This window comes from Mytilus californianus, unplaced genomic scaffold (genome assembly GCF_021869535.1).
Source record: "Mytilus californianus isolate M0D057914Y unplaced genomic scaffold, xbMytCali1.0.p SCAF_4, whole genome shotgun sequence".
Lineage (NCBI taxonomy): Eukaryota > Metazoa > Mollusca > Bivalvia > Mytilida > Mytilidae > Mytilus > Mytilus californianus.
Genome location: NW_026262690.1, coordinates 12887815 through 12907831, shown reverse-complemented (window position 1 = coordinate 12907831; position 20017 = coordinate 12887815). Strand labels below are relative to the sequence as shown.

General features: G+C 32.3%; 2 protein-coding genes across 3 annotated transcripts in view; one reads left to right on the top strand and one right to left on the bottom strand.

The window, feature by feature from the left end:
• Positions 1-14899, bottom strand: part of LOC127737485 (splicing factor 3A subunit 1-like) — a 39352-nt gene extending 24453 nt beyond the window's left edge. The window contains exons 1-3 of the mRNA XM_052248218.1: positions 14656-14899; positions 4380-4544; positions 3655-3677 (exon numbers count right to left, since the gene is read on the bottom strand). Coding sequence (XP_052104178.1) covers positions 3655-3677; positions 4380-4544; positions 14656-14773 — 306 coding nt within the window. The 5' untranslated portion in view covers positions 14774-14899. The remainder of the gene's footprint in view (positions 1-3654; positions 3678-4379; positions 4545-14655) is intronic.
• Positions 14900-15031: 132 nt separating this feature from the next.
• The window catches only part of LOC127737484 (zinc finger B-box domain-containing protein 1-like), a 34405-nt gene continuing 29419 nt past the window's right edge, over positions 15032-20017 (top strand). Inside the window, exons 1-2 of one of the 2 annotated variants that reach the window (XM_052248216.1) lie at positions 15032-15112; positions 19879-19994. In XM_052248216.1, the coding sequence (XP_052104176.1) occupies positions 19933-19994 (62 nt within the window). In that variant the 5' untranslated portion in view covers positions 15032-15112; positions 19879-19932. The remainder of the gene's footprint in view (positions 15113-19878; positions 19995-20017) is intronic. The other variant, XM_052248217.1, reaches the window with a different exon arrangement.

Below are 20017 nucleotides of genomic sequence, written 5' to 3'. Positions count from 1 at the left end.
TCCATTCATAGGATTTATTAGAATTTTGTATGTTTTGCCAAGTCCAATAATTAGCTCTATGTGCATGTGTTAATTGGAGACTTTTCTATCCCGTATAAGAGTTTTGGAACTAATTCTGTTTCTTTTTTTGAAAAAAGTGAGCAAACAAATCATGCACATTTAAACCTTTGTCTGCCATCACACTGTCACCTGGATCACATAATTGAACTATTCTACATCTTTCAACTATTTCACAGTCACTGGTACAACCAACATATGCATTAGAGACATAGTTGACTAAACCACCAGGAGTCGAACATACAAGTATTTTCAGTGTTTCTGTTTTTATATGATGAAAAGGTTGCCTGAGCTCTAGGAGCTTTAGGTTTTATCACGGGATATTCTGTGCTGTCAATAATAATCCAAGTTGTAGGAAACTTTAATTTGAAGTTGGATGGCGAAAAATACCTGACTAAACCACTAAATGGCCAAGTGTTAGCCTCACGCCACTGTTTAGACATAAAAACAATCCATGTTTACACAATATTCTTAACACTAGTTTCAATCAAGAAAGTTCAAAGTTGGTTGTATAATGCCTCAATTTCATCAAAGTCATAAAAAAACTGATTTTCAAATGACACCCTATCAATTTGAAAATATATGTATCTCAAACAATGTGCTGCTGGACCAAGTGTGGTCAAAACAAATAAAAATTTAGTATACAAGTTACAACTCTAAACCGGTATATAAATGCATGGCTGTGTCACATGTCTTCATGTCAAAATTCTCTGCTGAAAATATAGGCATTGATGGTGTTTGCGTAATTCCATCTGTGAAGCTCAACATTAGCTCGGCAGTTGGTGGTGGACAGTCATAAATCATGTCTGCAGTATGAATGACTTCTTCAGGAAAACCAACTTTACAATCAAAACTTTCCTCTAGATTTCTACTACAATATTCATCAAGTTTAGTTCTTTTGTTTTCACAGGAAACTGCCCTGATTTTTCTTTTTGCGGACGATTCAGTCTCTTGCTTTGTCCAGGAAAATAGGCTGGGAATGGCAGTAGACTTAAGTCTCTGTATGGTGGGTTTGCACCCTGAAAAAGGTTATAAAACATTAGTTTTTTTGATAATTAAATGAACTTTCATTAGCAATGCATACTTTATACTACCTGGCAAAATATTAACTAGATTTACTCATTACAATCTGGATAAAAATATGTTAGCCTGATTCAATGTACATCAAAATGTATGTTATGTAAATCCAAAGGACAAACAATGAGAGACGTATGCAACAAACATACATTGTTTGTACCTAAATAACTATAATATAGATGAGAGCATGTCATTTTGTTCCTGTTAACATTGTCATTGATATTTTTCAAGAAAGTCTATGAGGCATAGCTTATGCATTCCTGTCATTACTACATTAGCATAATTACTGCTAAAATAATTCTCAGTATGATATACCTCTTGTAAGAAATCACTATAATTGTAGCAAGCACCAAAAAATCTCAAACAGATCACATTGAATCGTAATCCAAAAAATTATGACGTCTTGAATTAACCACCCCCTTTTATTCTAAAACGATAATTGCGGTTGTAAACAGACTTTGGTTATTTCGCATGGCGATTACATATATAACTATATATTTTAAAAAGAAAATAGAGTTTTACCATGAACAGTTTCCTGCACGCAGTCTTTTTCAGTAAAATGTGCCTTGCAAACAATGCAACAGCTGATTGAGATGGACTCCACGATTTCATCATGTTCTCGTCCAATCTGCGTATGGGCCATGGCGTTGATCCAACTTTTCCTTCTTTTTAAGTCATTTGGAAATGCATGTCCTCCTCTTTAATGACATCCAGGTACACAACAACAAGTACTTGGCATCGTTAATTAAAAATGCAACTGTAATAGTTGCACAGTGCAGAAACCGGAAATTGAAGAACAGGATCGGCTACCACGGCGCCACCTATTCAGGAACGATAATTTGCTACTTTATATAACTGCGAAATAACAATAACGTTAGACGGGTTCGCGTGCATAAACAGAAATGCGCTTTAAATTGTATAATATAATTCATGTTCAGTCGACCTTTAATTATTATATCAACGACTGAAATGATTTATAAACATCTAGATTGCAGATAACACTCGAAATTAACCCGACCTCTTTCCACACGGAATTCAAATAATTCTAGTTTGTCAATCGGTTGACTGCTTATAATGAAAAATACAAATATATCAAAAGTTTTTAAAACTAACAAAACACAATGATCGTTTCTCTATTTCCCAATGTAAATGAAATGAAACAAAAAACATTTTATATCACAATAAGAAGAGGAGAGAATCAACATTTTCCGGATCTACTTGGAGCCTAATGACCCCCCACGTAGATAAGTTGGATATCGCGGAAAGAAAGATTAACACGGCAACTAGAAAGGCATTAAAGCACTGCCTTTAAAAACAGTTAACCCTATGTTAATTTGTTATTGTAATAAAAGATAAACAGGATCTAATTGCAAATTATTTAATTATTATTGTCATTTCAATTCAACCTTAATTGGCATTTAGTTATATTCTTATAATTGTGACATCTTTAAAAAATATGTTTAATATCATTTAAACATTTAAATAAAATTGAGAATGGAAATGGGGAATATGTCAAAGAGACAACAACCCGACCAAATAGCAGACAACAACCGAAGGTCACCAAAGTATGTATTTTAGTTTTTCAATTTCAAACATTTTATGGGGGCGGGATCAGTATACCGTTTTTCATACATGCAACCGTAATTTTTAGCCGGAATTTTGAATACACCAAAACAGGTACTTAATATCTGAGAAACACGCAATATATGCCCTCAATTTTAGAATTCATTCAAATACTTTTGTATTATTCAAAATTATCAGGTCAATGTGTTCTACAAGGATCACCAGTCCTTCACCTTTCATCTGATACCTTAATCACTAAAATATATTCTAAAAGTTTTATATTTACACCTAGGAACTATTTTGTTTTTAATATGTACTACTTTCCTGAATGTTCTTTTTTGACCATAATAATAATAATTCTTGATTTAAAGAGGGTTACACAGTTAGCTATAAAACTAATCTTCCCTGAGGCCCTCATAAATAGACAGGGCCTGACTTGGTGGTGTTACATCTTACAAAGTCTATCCAAATTATTTTTGCAAAGAATTCCCCTCAAGCCAGTGCTAGGAGCCGTCTTAAACTTGCAGTGCGGTGAGAGTTTTTTTGCTCCGTGTTGAAGGCCTCACTGTGACTTTGAGATGAAGAACAGCAATAAAAGTGCTGTTCCTTTGCCTTTTGGTTTTTTTTTTGCTGTGCATGTACTGACTTGGTGTCGTGGATGCACACTTCATTTCCTTTGTTTTTCCATTATTTATGTTCAAACTTACTTAGCTGTTAAAAAATAAGGTCACACTATTACTTCCTCCATCAAGTCCAAGGCCATTTTCTCGAAAAACCAATTTATAAATGATCTTCTAAAGTATTCATTAAAAAATAACAATGTCATCAATGCTGAATTTTACTATTTTACTATATTAGTTGATTGAATGCATCTTTAGTATATGCAGATAACCAGGGCAAGATTTATCTTTGTAACTTATTTAAGAAAATAATCTTTTATCATCAGTTATAACTTACCTTTGGAACAGCTGGTTCTTGAGCTAAAACAATAAGGATAAATAGTTTATCAAATGCAAACCTTAACCTGTTTCATAAACTGTTGATACAGAGATATGTCTCACTGTTTAATTTTGATAGTAAAATGCATAAGTTGAAATTAAAATAGAAATAATTTAACAATTAAACTTAAGCAATTGTTTTAGAGTCCATAGACCATGACTACGGAGGCAGGGCTAAATAATCTCTATGGAAATGAGATTTACTAATACTAATACAACTGCAAACCAAATATCATTTATTTACCATTAGTGGTTCCCTATAAAACTGACCTATTAAATCACAAATTTTAACAAATTCTTGAAACCGCCAACAAAAACGTACATGCCCAAGCTTCACTTTTCGATTCCTTCAAGAAGAGTCAAAAATTATTTATCTTATTTCCACTTGCTACATTTACCTATGCCTTGTCACTCATTTGTTATTATATTATCTGGTGCTGTCTTTATATTGATTTTTTGAAAATTTTCAGTTTGTTTAATTGCTATTATAAGTCTTGGCTAAAACCTTTCTTCTATAATTTTTAGACAAATCTTTAATAATCATTGTTTTTCTTTTGCATGATAAACATACACTCCATTATAATTTTGTTTATAGTAATGCAGTATCATAAATGTAAAAACATAACATAACAAGCTTCTCATGACTGTTGTTTTCTGGGACTTTGTACTTGTAAAACAATCTACCTTTGCCCTCCTTGAACTCTTTCACTTTATACTGGTAATAAGCATGGTATGGGTCACTTTGTTGTAGGAAATTAAATTTAGGGTTGTTAATTTCATTCTGACGGATTCTGCTCTCAAACTCAGGTCCATTTCTGGCAACGAAGCTAGCAGTCTTGTCTACAATATCTTAGAATCCTTGTTAAAGAAATGATATATGTTACAAATCAGTGTAGTATTCTGGACTATTGATCTAAAGTCAGTTGACTCTCAATTAAAACAGTCAAAATCAAACTATCATAAGTATCAATATTTAAAAATTCTCAATTCTTAAGATTTCTTTAAATGTTGTGAGGAAGATTTCAAAAGTCACCTGAATATGTAACACACTTGTCTATGAACCTTATTTCATGTAATTGCCTTTTATAATATTTAAATGTTTTCATAAGTTACATGTATGTACTCAGATCTGAATGTCCTGTCTTGACAATTTCAATAACCTTGATTTGTTCAAAACTGTGGAAGACAAGAGAAACAAAAATATTTCAAATATGTTCAAGTCAATGTTAAATGGGAATGACTTGCTTACTACATTCTAGTACATAACTTATTATTAGCAATATTTGATATATGTACATGTGTTTTCTTTTTTTAATAATTTTTGCTTTACTAAAGCATTCAAACCTTCATTTTACTATTTACTTCATGCTCCAAAAAAATATTGATTTACTGAACTGGATTTTTCTCAGTATTTTTTTAATATTCAATTACAGATTTAAAATATATATTAACCAAAAGTTGTTAGATACAACACTTGGAAATTTACATTTAGGTTATATAATGTAGCATAAATGTTTGTTTCAAAAATTGATTACATGAGTTAAGGTTTCAAGACAAATAAATACACCAAAGGAACACCAAGATCCTATTATGCTCCTTCCTTGTGTATAAATACACCAAAGGAACATAAAGATCCTATTATGCTCCTTCCTTGTGTATAAATACACCAAAGGAACACCAAGATCTTACTATGCTCCTTCCTTGTGTATAAATACACCAAAGGAACACCAAGATCCTATTATGCTCCTTCCTTGTGTATAAATACACCAAAGGAACATAAAGATCCTATTATGCTCCTTCCTTGTGTATAAATACATCAAAGATACACCAAGATCCTATAATGCTCCTTCATTGTGTATAAATACACCAAAGGAACACCAAGATCCTATAATGCTTCTTCCTTGTGTATAAATACACCAAAGGAACACCAAGATCCTATAATGCTCCTTCCTTGTGTATAAATACACCAAAGGAACACCAAGATCCTATAATGCTCCTTTCTTGTGTATAAATACACCAAAGGAACACCAAGATCCTATTATGCTCCTTCCTTGTGTATAAATACACCAAAGGTACACCAAGATCCTATAATGCTCCTTCCTTGTGTATAAATACACCAAAGGAACACCAAGATCCTATAATGCTCCTTTCTTGTGTATAAATACACCAAAGGAACACCAAGATCCTATTATGCTCCTTCCTTGTGTATAAATACACCAAAGGTACACCAAGATCCTATAATGCTTCTTCCTTGTGTATAAATACACCAAAGGAACACTGCTCCTCCTTGTGTTTTAATACACCAAAGGAACACCAAGATCCTACTATGCTCCTTCCTTGTGTATAAATACACCAAAGGAACACCAAGATCCTATTATGCTCCTTTCTTGTGTATTAATACACCAAAGGAACACCAAGATCCTATTATGCTTCTTCCTTGTGTTTTAATACACCAAAGGAACACCAGTGTTTAAATACACCAAAGGAACACCAAGATCCTATTATGTTCCTTCCTAGTGTATAAATACACCAAATAAACAATTAAGTTGATCCAAGTATGCTCTTCCCTTGGGTATAAATACACATAAGAAACATTTAAACTTGATCTTCACTATACTTATGTCAACATTATTGCTACTGTCCTACAAATCTCCTTTGTTTGATAACATGATTGAAGACCTCGATATATATACAATATCTTATACTATGGTATCAAATTTTCCATGCAAATTTCTTTGAAAAATAAAATTCAATACCATGCTATCCCCAGACCTTTAAAGTGCCAGGGACCACAGTGTCTCATACTAGTCATAGTGCTTTGTGTATGTCCTGTGGTCAAATGCATGGTGATGCTATCATTTTCAGTCAACAATAGTATATTGGTTAATAACTAAGTTATCAAAATTGATCAACCAATATTGATCACAACTCTTTTGGATAATTTTTTATTATGGAAAAGTCATAAAACACATACAAGGCTTATAATTAAGTATGTCACACATAAATTACTTAACCATTTTGACACAAACATACTTTCATTTTAATATTGACGTCCACCTTTTTAGAAACTAATGATCTATTCATTGTTGGTTACAGACCTCATGTTGTGATTATATTGTGTACATACATTTGTATATACCAACTTAAAATAAAATTTACATACTTACTTGAGAGGTTCCAAAGAACTACCCAGGATTCAGCCTCTTCCAGCATAGAATTTATTGCAGTCAATGTGTCTACTATAAAGAGTGATCAGAGAACATTTGCACTTGCATATTGATGCAGTAGACAGGGCTAACATGCTGTAAAACATACAATTTCCTGCAACTTTGTATACATACATGTATATGTATATCAGATATGTACTGGATCTGGCTCTTATCTGTACATTCGTCCTCTGTCAGGCGCACCACCAAACAGTGTATTTGGGATTTGCTATATACACGGGTCATAATCACACACATGAACTTGGTCATTACATGTATATAGGGATTGACACTACTAAATTCAATCATTGACCATAAAAATATATCTACAATGTGTATGTACATGACTCCTCTACTGTACATGTACATTGTACTTGTGTATCTGATTTTATACAATGTACAAATGTACATGTACATGTATATGAGATTTCCAAAATAAAATGGACTTCATCCTCCTTTGCAGGTGGCAACTGCCTCATATACAAATGTAATTCACTTTAAGATAGTGCTTAGTTTATGATTTTCAATTAGGATAAATTAAACATTTACTAAACATGCTAAAGAGTCTCCTTCTTAAGGCAAGGTCTATTAACAGAACAGATAAAACCAGGAAAGTTATTTTCGATATGTTTTCACCTGTAAATTTTGTTTCACTCAACATATTGACAAATTCAAACTATATATCAAAGAACAGAATATGTACTTATATTATTTATATAGTTTTCAAAAATAAAAATTAACAAGTTATGAAAAATCTGCCAGGAAAGTTACCAATGGTTACATATTAAGAAAAAAATGGTGTAAATTTCCTAGGAATGTTTACCTATAATTGAAATAATTTCTACAAAACATCTGTCTGGCATAATATTTTTGTACGATAATAAAGTTTAAGGCATAATCATTCCAAAAATTCATAATCAATCATCATCTCTTAAAGGTAAATAAATCTGCCAGGACAGTAGCCTATTACATACATTTTTGTACATCAGAACTTTTGATTAATTGGTGTTTTACACCAATTTAAGCACTATTATTCTATTTTGTGGCTGTCAGTTTTTATTAGTGGAGAAAGCCAGAGTGCCTGCAGAGAACAATGACCATCAGTAGGAAAACTGATAATCCTAGTCGATGAAGAGTGGAGTTAAACACACCTTCCATGTGCCAGATTCAGCAGACCATTAGGCCACTGAGGCCCTCAGAACTTTTGAAGAAATTTGTTTAAAATTAGAATATAAAGTTAGATATATGCTAGAAAATGCATGTCCATTGCAAAGTTTAAAGAACAAAAAATGTATAAGCTTTATGAAAATATAAAATTTAATGAACTTATATTTCATTAATCCAAAAATAATCTGCCAGGACAGTAGCCTATTACCTTGATATGTTGTATAAATGACAGGAAATTGCCAATTGTTTTATTTATAAATGAAATAGTTTCTGCAGAACGATTTGCCATGTTGTCTGGCATAATATTTTGATACTATTATAAAGTTGAAGACATAACAATTCCAAAAATCCATAATTTTGTTGTGATTTAAAAGTAAAAAAATATGCTAGGAGAGTACATTTGTAGCTTATTATGTCTGAACTTTTCAAGAAATTTGTTCAAAATCGAAGTATAACATTGAATATATTCTTTAAAATGCATGTCTGGCATGAATTTATTATTTCCAGGGTTCTCACAAAAGATTTTTGAAGGCGAGTCCTGGGACTCATCATTTTTGGCCATGGCAAGTCCAACCGTGTGAAGATGACATTTTACAGTATTAAGTTTTATCATTTCAGTCCCTGATACAAAATTGAGCAAGGAAATGACATTAAATTCAGATAATTTTTTTAACTTATAGTATAAAACGATGATTTTAATGCTCAGTCGATGTAACATTTTACAATCTTTGGACTCATCAGTTTTGAAAATGAGGAGTCCAGAACTCATAGAATTGCCTTTGACTTTGTGAGAACCCTGATTTCATTATAAAGTTTGAAGTATAAGCTTTTTGAAAATATGAAATTTTAGTATTTTATACAACACAATATTAAAAAATCTGCCAGGACAGTCAGTGTATAATTAAAAATTGTGTTGGCACATGCCAAATTTGATGGCAAGTCTTTTCATCTGTACATACATGTAATCTGTCATGTCAAGTGAAACAGGACTAGGAATAATGAAGACCTATGAAAAGATGTTTATTGTTTTAAATACTTTTTACTCATTCTAATTAACATTAAAAGACAATTCATAACAAATAACTGTAGGAACCTTATATTATTATTCGAAATACTACTTAATAAATTAAAAAGAGTTTTTGAAACCAGTTTTACAAATTTATTATAAAGGACATTCAGACTGGGTCACCTTTGGTTTGAACTTTGGCAATCACACAGCACAAGTGCGAGGGAAAAACCGTGATGAAGGAAAAGGCAAACAAACGTGAAATGGAGATGGAATGAGCAGATTTTAAACAATGTTATAATAAAATAAAATGCCCGCTGGGCGCAGCTTGATACGACCGCAGAGGTCGAACCCTGAACAGTTGGGGCAAGTATGGACACAACATTCAAGCTTGATACAGCACTGAATTTGGATTGTGATTAAATATTTGACACAGCATAGGTTTCTGACACAGAATGAATGTGGTTTAAGAACTTAAAAAATTTACCTATTCAAACCATATCATTATTATTTGCTTTTATAGATAAATCAGAAATAACCAATTTAAAATGGAAAATTTAAGGGAAAAAAAAATCCCTCCTTATGATTCATCACCCCCAAACTCAATCCCAGCCTTCCCTTTGTGGTATGGTACCTTGCAGTACAATTTCAGAGAGATCCATACACTTGAACACAAAATATTGTCTGGAAACTAGAAAAATGCTTGTTTTTTGGCCCCTTTTTGGCCCCAAATTCCTAAACACTTAGGGCAATTACCCCCAAACTCAAACCCAGCTTTCCCTTGGTCTGCCCCTTAGTGATATGGAACTTTGTAGTACAATTTCATAAAGATCCATATACTTACACACAAGTTATTGTCCTGAAACAAGAAAAATGCTTGTTTTTTTGCCCTTTAATGGCCCCTAATTCCTAAAATTTTGAGGGAATTACCCCCAAAATCAATCCCAGCCTTCCCTTTGTGGTATGGTACCTTGCAGTACAATTTCAAAGAGATCCATACTCTTGAACACAAGTTATTGTCTGGAAACTAGAAAAATGCTTATTTTTGGCCCCTTATTCCTAAACGTTTTAGGCAATTACCCCCAAACTCAATTCCAGCTTTCCCTTTGTGAAATGGAACCTTGTAGTACAATTTCAGAAAGATCCATAGACTTACACACAAGTTATTGTCATGAAACTAGAAAAATGCTTGTTTTTTGCCCCTTTTGTGGCCCCTAATTCCTAAAATTTTGAGGTAATTACCCCCAAAATCAATCCAAGTATTCCCTTTGTGATATGGAACCATGCAGTACAATTTCAGAGAGATCCATACACTTGAACACAAGTTATTGTCTGGAAACTAGAATAAACTGCTTCGTTGAGCGCAGCTGGATACGCCCGCAGAGGTCCAACCCTGAACAGTTGGGGCAAAAGTGGACACAATATTCAAGCTTGATACAGGTCTGAATTTGGATTGTAATTAAATATTTGACATATTATAGGTTTCTGAATGAATGTAGTCAAAGAATTTGAAATTGGTTATATGAATTGAATTTATATTCAATTAAAGATTTCTTGCTGTTGTGCAATACACTGTGCTGTTGCGCAATACTTAGTAAATCTGTTGTCAGACTATAAACAAATAAAGTTCAATTGATTTTCAATGTCATATTAGAAATTTATGAAAATGTAAAGGGAGCTTACATCAATAGATATAAACAATTCACCAAAGTTTCATGAGAATTGCTGACAGCATTTGTGAGTTATTGTCCCAAAACTGGAAAATCCCCCCTTTTTTAATGAATAAAACCCCATAACTCAGAAATGATAAATAAAGAATTTATAAAATTCTAAACGGAGCTTACATCAATAGATATAAACAATTCACCAAAGTTTCATAAGAACTGCTGAAGTTATTTTCGGAAAACTGGAAAATCCCCCCTTTTTTAATGACTAAAACCCCATAACTCAGAAATGAAAAATTTATAAAATTCTAAAAGGATCTTACATCAATAGATATAAACAGTTCACAAAAGTTTCATAAGAACTGCTGAAAGCATTTTTGATTTTTTGTTCGAAAACTGGAAAATCCCCCTTTTTTTATGAATAAAACCCTGTAACTCGGAAACATAAAATCTAAAATACATAAAAATCGAAAGGGAGCTCATGTCAATAGATATAAACAATTCACCACAGTTTCTTGCAAGTTGGTGAAAGAATTCTTGAGTTATTGTCCGAAAACTGGAAAATCACCCTTTTTTTAATGAATAAAACCCCATAACTCGGAAACGTAAAATCTAAAATTTATAAAAAACGAAAGGGAGCTCACGTCAATAGATATAAACAATTCACCACTGTTTTATGCAAATTGGTTAAAGTGTTTTTAAGTTAATGTCCGACATGTTGACGACGGACGGACAGACAGACGGACAACAGTATACCATAAAACGTCCCGTAAACGGGCGTATAAAAATGCTTATTTTTGGCCCCTTATTCCTAAACGTTTTGGGCAATTACCCCCAAACTCAATTCCAGCTTTCCCTTTGTGATATGGAACCTTGTAGTACAATTTCAGAAAGATTCATAGACTTACACACAAGTTATTGTCATGAAACTAGAAAAATGCTTGTTTTTTGCCCCTTTTTGGCCCCTAATTCCTAAAATTTTGAGGCAATTACCCCCAAAATCAATCCAAGCATTCCCTTTGTGATATGGAACCTTGTGGTACAATGTCAGAGAGATCCATACACTAACACACAAGTTATGTCTGGAAGTTACAAAAATGCTTATTTTTGGCCCCTAATTCCTTAACTGTTGGTACCATAACTACCAAAATCAATCCCAACCTTCCTTTTGTGGTATTGAACCTTATGGTAAAATTTCAAAGAGATCCATTCACTTAAACTAAAGTTAGAGTGTGAAAACCAATGAGTCTTCGGACGACGACGACACCAACGTCATACCAATATACGACCGCAAAATTTGTTTGCGGTCGTAAAAAAAAAAAATAGACAAAGTGATGCCCCCCACTCCACTCTGTAACTGTATTTTAACAAAGTCAATGTAGGACTTTTTTTGAGATATTATTGTGTCTGGGAGACACAAATGATGCCCCTGCAGATGCAAAGTGTTATTTTAAACAATGGGAGCATATAGGTCTATGGTTCACTGTAGGAGGAGTTATCCGGAAACGCTATGCACCTCTCATGCAAGTATATACTCCAAAAATGACAAAGTTCAACTATCTCCCAAAAGAGCAAATATCAATAAAAATCAAAACCCTGACCACATGCACACCTTCAATATATGTACAAACAGTAAGCAAAGTGAAAACTTCCTAGCATTCAAACTGTAGGAGGAGTTATCTGGAATAACTATATACCTGTAATGGGACGGACAGACGGAAGGAGGGACAGACGGACGAAAGGACAGACAGACGGACTGTGGGTAAAACAATATGCCCCAACTTTCAGTTGCAGTGGCATAAAAAAATACACCAATTCATTTGAAAACTGTTATGATTAAGTTTAATTAACAAATGGGTATGCATGGAAAATATGTACAAATATATACATGTACATGTATCACTCTATCGTCTCACTTATTTTTTAAGTGTTCCATTATTATTATACTGTGTTGATTGCTTATAAATACCCAAAAGTTAATTTGCAGGTATTATTTTCGACCAACAACCACAGGATGAAATTTTTTGTTGATTATTCTGTATGTATTCATAATAAATGTTAAAAAAAAACATGCGGATAGGAGGACTATGCATACATTGGTTCAATAATTTCCTTAACATAGTAATTAACAGAAACTGGTTTCATATGACTTTAACATATAGTCAGTCTGTGCCAAAAACTTTTCCATCTACTAGCCTGAATCAGAAGTTTTAACATTTTTCCTACATGTACACAAATGTACGTTAGTAAACAAAATTTTCACTAGACTCGGGCATAGAGCTAGTGTCTAATGGCACAGACTGTATAATAGTTTGAATTCAGAAAATATGTTGAGTGATACAAAAGTTACAGGTGAAAACTTATCAAAATAAAAGTCCTGGTTTTAGACCTATGCCTTCTTTAGAATATTTATGATGCAAGATTTTAAGAACGGGTTTGTTTTCAGGTTGGGGAGGATCCTCATAAATGGGTACTATCCTCATTTATGGATATTATACCCCAAAACGGGTATCAATTTTCAGTGATAAAAATATAAACTTGGATTTACAGATATATTGTCTGTTATAGCCCAAACATTCGGGTAAAGGACAACATTTTGCCCAAAGACACCATGACTGAAATATCATCAGGATAAAAGTTAACAGCCTTCAAAAAGTAGGATTATTGGAGGCCATTATCTTTGTATTCAATTCTCATTTGATCTATGGTCTTAAAAAGGGAAAAATGTTTGCCATTTATATGAATATTTGCGCCATGATAGCCATGACAGCTATCATGATGAAATACAAAATTTGATTTTTTATCACAGTAAATTGATACCAGATTTTGGGTATAATACCAATAAATGGGGATACTACCCATTTATGAGGATCTTCCCCAACCTGTTCAACCAGGTATACCTAAGCACAGGAACTGAGGTAGTTGTCTCTTTGGGAAAATCCAGGTATATACCTTTGTGTAACACGTTTCTTCAAATGGGAATATACTTAATTACCTTTTATAACATTATAAAGTAAAGGTATACAGGTTTTCTCTATTTAATACAGATTTTTAGTCACTTTGGCACCTGGTCAAATCGACACTTGTTATAGTCAATTTGGCACTTAGTCAAATCAGGACCTGGTTAATTCGGCACCCGAGGTAGTTATTTCGGCACCCATAATTAACAAATAAACTATTGCAGTCTCCGTTTTTCATGATTTATTTAAAATTTTCACTCAATGTGTCAACGTATATTTGTTGAGCATAACAGAAGTTCCAATGGAAACTTTGTTATAAATAATGGGGTATAATACAATGTAATATAAGCAACACGATGGGTGCCACATGTGGAGCAGGATCTGCTTACCCTTCCGGAGCACCTAAGATCCCCCCCAGTTTTTGGTGGGGTTCGTGTTGCTTAGTCTTTAGTTTTCTATGTTGTGTCATCTGTACTATTATTTGTCTGTTTGTCTTTTTTTTTTTGGCCATGGCGTTGTCAGTTTGTTTTCGATCTATGAGTTTGACTGTCCCTCTGGTATCTTTCGTCCCTATCCTATATAAAACAAATAGAAATGAAAGAAAATGGTAAAAATAATATTAGGTGCCAGTTGAATTATCAAATGCCGAAATGACTTTAAATAGATACCGATTTAAGGTTCATCATAACAAATGAACAAATATGGCCGTAAAAATCAAAATCCAAAAACGATTTTATCTTTCTCAGTTTCTGATATGCAAAATAAATTTAACTTTTATATATCTAGTGGATGCCAGGCCTTAAAACTTTCCATACTGCACAGGAAAGTCTGTACACAGAGTAGTTTTTGAGGTGAAAATACGGCCATATTTGTCCATTTGTTATGATGAACCTTAACTAGATGCCGATTTGACTTGTACGGGTCCCAGAGATGTGGTCACATAATTTAAAAGGATACTCCTTACTTCCGGAGGAGGGTATATGATTCCTATTACTGGTTTAGCTGCTTGTATTTCTTCTTCTGTTTTCTCTTCCTGTACAGAAATAACTTTCTCGATTGGTGGCATAGGCGGCATTTTGGAAAGTGATCTCAAAGTGGAGCACCGACCAAAATAAAAACGTACCGGAAGTCAATATTGTTTTTCAAAGTCGCCAATATGTTTTGCTTTAAATATTACTTTCAATCGCACAACATACTATTTTGAAAAATGAAATATGGGTTTCATCTTGATAAAAATTAATATGCTAAGAATTACAATGATTTGATAACACAATTTGACACATAAACAAATGTGCTTTTTCAACTCTCAAGCGTCCAGTAAACCCAGAGTAAATATCTCCATTTTTCTCGCGAGATTTTCCAAATATTTACCTTGGATATCCGGTAAAATGAAGATTTGAGGAGAATTTTAACGGTAGCTTTTAAATATACCATTAAGTGATTGTTATTTCAAATTGAATCGACCCAAATTTCTGCATGATTTTAAATATTGAAAAAAAAACTATTCATTGTTTGAAATTAAGTGACAAGTTTGTCGGACTAGGAGGTTGGACCAGTGCCGGCAGTGGCAGTGAGTGAGTGAGGTCAGGCATTGGCCATTGGTATTGCTGTTTGGTCTGTCTGAATCAGGGTCCGTTCGACCAAAAACACGTTCGCCCCCTTTCACGTTCTTACCTTACACGTTCGCACCCAGGGTCCATTCGCACCCTACACGTTCGCACCCTTTTTATTGATTTTGTGTTAATTAATCTTTCAATCGTTTTTTGGTTAGTGTATTGCTATAAATATTTTTTTGTTCATTTTTTCAAAATGAAGTGACTTTTAAAAACGATTTTTGTGTTGAATATATTTTTAATCGTGTTTTGCTTTTTTTTTTTCGTTGTTTCAAAATAAAGTGACTTTCTAAAAAGGTTTTTTGTGTTGAATATTTTTTTAATGGTATTAAGATACCAAACCGCTATTTAACTCAACAACAATAACATTTTGAATCTTCATTGTTTTTAATCATACCAAGCTAAATACATGCTTACTACATGCAGAATTTACATCAAAGCTAGTTAAAACAACAATCACGATTTTAAAACACATAACAATAACACCAAGTTTAGCTGTGTAAAAACCATATTAACAGTAATTATACATAATTAACATATAATAATTAATCATCAAATCAATATTTAAAACAATATTTCATTTAAAAATTCCAGAATAATTCATCAGGTTTTTGAATAAAAAAAAAAGGGTGCAAACGTGTAGGGTGCGAACGGACCCAGGGGGTTTACATGTATTGGGCGCGAACGGACCTTGATACCGGTCTGTCTGACGTGCTGTTGATACATGAAATATTCCCTTCAGTTTTAAGTATCTGACATTTACTCGCCTAGATTTAATAAGTGAATAAAGGAAATGTCTTCAAATTATAATATAAGGCAGGTGTTACCTGTGAAACTGAAAGGGGACAAAGTCAGCAAACTTTTAGAATACTTTGCAATATACTGTTATAATTAACAGCAGATTTATATATAAAAACATATATTGTAAAAAATTCCCTGCATAAAAAGTAACTGAATTAGGGAAACATATCCAATGTTGTTCCTATTGTTATTGTAAGGAATTTTATATATGACATCATTTTTGATGTAAACAAAGAAAAACTATCTTCAGGTAGCAGGTTTTTTTTTTCCTCATTTTAAAGTATAGTTTAATTAAAAACACAATATTATATACAGAAAAACAAGGAATATACAAAGTCGCTTTAATCACTGATCTTTGTACAGATACAAAAAAACTACCTGATTGATCTGAGGTGAGTTTTCACAGAGAACTCATTTTGTTTGCTATAAAATGGTATGCTGAATAAGCCTAAGTCTCGTTTTAGAATGTATACAAACAGAATTAATTCAAAATGTAAGTCCTCGTTATTTTTTTTTGGTCATCAGTTATACAAATTTGCGGGAATCGATTTGATATAAAACACAATATAATAACAACAGATCAATTTATAAAAGAGCCACTCTAAAAAGAGTTATGAGAGACTGTAAAACACACATTAAAAATACATTTATATTACATATAACATATATCAATATATCTTAGCATAAAACACTATAATATTAAAAAGCTATTCTTTTCTAATCATTATCAGAAGATAAAAAAAAAAAAGAAACATTATATACAGTTATTACGAGTATAAAATACACTTTTTTTAAAAAAGTACTTCATGGCAGATTTTGGCTGCAAAATAGCAAACTCTGTCGTCATGAAACATAAATAAAAACTTTTCCTCATTACCCAAATTATCAAAACTACTTTCTACATTACATACACTGTTAAAAAAGATCGTTCGCAAATCTGCATATTCTGGGCATTCCAACAACACATGTTTTTCATCTTCAATTACATCTAAATCATTTTTTCTACAATTAAAACAAAACCTTTCATTTACATCGATCTATACCTTCATATCTGCCAGTTTCAATTCTAATTGGAGCAACACCTGCTCTAAATTTAGTATATGCACTTCTGTATTTACCCGGCATAGTAATACTTAAATATTTTTCAGTACAATAATTTGATTTAAATAACCTGTAAGTACGCAATTTACTGCTTTCATTAGCTAGTAAATTTGAATGCCATTTATTCTGGTACATGTACATAATAAAAAGGTTGTTTTCAATATCTTTAATAATAGACTTGCTCAAAATACATTCAACATTACAATACTGAATAAGATCAAGTTCTTTAAACTTTGTATTCACTCTACAGTTCCAATTTTTTACTTTATTAAAACTGAGTTTATTACTCCAAAGAAAAATTTTCTTATTAAGTCTACAATTAGACATCTTATTAAATCGTGACCAAGTTCTAAATATGGTAGACCATTGTTTAACAATACATGGTTTCCATCCCATATCTCCATAAAGTGCTAAGCTAGGGGTATATCTACCCACACCCATAAAAAATCTCATAGCCTTATGTTTAACAGCATTTATACTAGAAAATTCCTTAGTTAGTTACCCCAAATAGAGGTACCATAATCAATCACTGACCATACAATTGAATTGAACAGTTTTGTATATACATTTTTGTACATCATATTGAAAACCACCATGAGCTTTACATTTTGCTATTAATAACCCCAATGCCCTACTGGCAGATTTAGCAACTGCTTTTGCCATATCTTCATAACTCAAATGTTAGGTTAACAATAAACCTAAATATGTATAGTTTGATACTTTATCAACAGATCCTTCACTTCTCTTTTTCTGATTGCAAAAGGACAATTTTTTTTTGCAACAAATTGAAGTGTTTTCAGAACCTCTTTACTTGAGCATAAATCAAAAGATTCTTAATTACAGCAAAATATATTTTTTACTTGACAGTCAAGGGTCTAACTTAAATAAGTTATTAGAGAAAAATAACATACACTTGTTATTGAGGGCCAAAAAATCAAAAATCTGTGATAACATATGTATGTTACATGTTTCAAAGGGGCATTATACATCCCTTATTTTGTTAAATTGTGTACTAGTTCTATTGATATTATAATTGTCTTTATGTATATTAAACTTTAGAAAGATATAACAGCCCATAGTTTGCCAATCATGCATAACACACCCATGTTATTACAGAAAAAATATGCCTGTAATAACTAAAGGGTGTTATTACAGCTTCTCTACATCTCTTCAAAGCCTTTTCTCCTACATATATCACAATGTATTCTAATTTATTGTAATAAATAATGACAAGAGCATGTAATGAGGTTCTGTGCAAGCTTCCTAGTCATTCCCAAGTGTTTCATGTAATAAGTTAAATGCCTGTAATAGCTATATATAAGCCTTGTTATTACAGCTAAGTTATCACTTAAAAGCCTTGTCTCATTGATTTACCATGGTTGATCAAAAATGTATTAATTGAATTGGAAAATTAGTTTTCAAGGTTATGTATTAAGTTACTGCGCAAGTTTCAAGAATTCCCAAGTGCCCACTGAAAATAAAATTTTTTATGGTACATTTAACATGTTTAACTGATAACAAACATATGTTACTACAGATTAAGAGAAAGTATCCGTAATAACACGTGTATGTTATTTTTCTCTAATAACTTATTCAAGTTACACCATGTACACCCTTGACTGCTTGATGAAAATTGCCTTTAGGTAGTTAATGTTTGAAATGTTTTTTATGTTTCTCAAAAATGAAAGTAGCATGATTGTTTCCAAAGGAATTTGCCATTTTTTAAATCATTAAAATCATTGCAGTTTTAAATTGTTGCATTTCACATATTATTCTTAAAATGCTTTAACAAAAACAGGTATGCAATTTCAAGCAGTTTATACAGCAAAACTGTTGCTAGAGGTTTATTTATGTCGTGACATTTGGGATGCATTTGACATTTTGAAATTAAAAGATTCCAGCTTCTTAGTACTAAAAAACATATCCGAAATCATGTGAAGAAATTTCCAGACCCTTGAATGGGATGGCTGGTTGTTGAAAAAAACCAGCTTCCATACCTTATTTTTTTCTGAAATTCAGTTTTAACTAATTCATCAGTATAATCAAAAACATTGTACATGTAGAATTATATAAACAACCTTTGTAAGTGTAAATAAAAAAAGAACTTGTACCGTAAGTGTCATCATTTCAGGCTTTGGATGTTATACAGACCTATGACTGTGTGGTAGAAACTTGTACTTAAGAGGTCATCCTGATTTAGATGTGACACAGACCTGTAAATGGTTGGTTGACTAGTACTGGCATGGGTCAAAATGGGTAGAAGAACAAAAATTTCTAGTCCCTTTTGATACACTTTCCGGATTACCACATGCATGACATGTACCGTTGACCAAATTTGTGACTGCAACCTTCAAATTTTGATAGGTTTATATAAATCTAGGCTGAATGTCAATATGATGAGCAGTTTATGTCTTGAGATTTTGCTTCTTGAAGTGTCTTGTAGATACAATGGCTTGAAAATGAACCAATTGTGGTAAGCGTTATACATGTTATATGTTACACTTTTTTCTAGGACAATTTTAATTTTTCCTATTGTAGGATTTTGTGTACCTTTTTCAAGAAACACTGATGTTACATTTGTATATCTATATACATCATTTTAGACAGAGGAAAATAAGAAAAATAACTACATGGCAAATTTAACTGATAATTATTCTTTTTACAGTAATACAGACTGATAGAATTCAAGTTAGCCAAGTAAAGTAAGAAAACTATAAAGATGTCTGCATTTAATATCAACACTGCAAAGAAAGAAGATGTGTCTTTGAGACTTAAGCAGCAGTATGTATTTTATTTTTACAGTT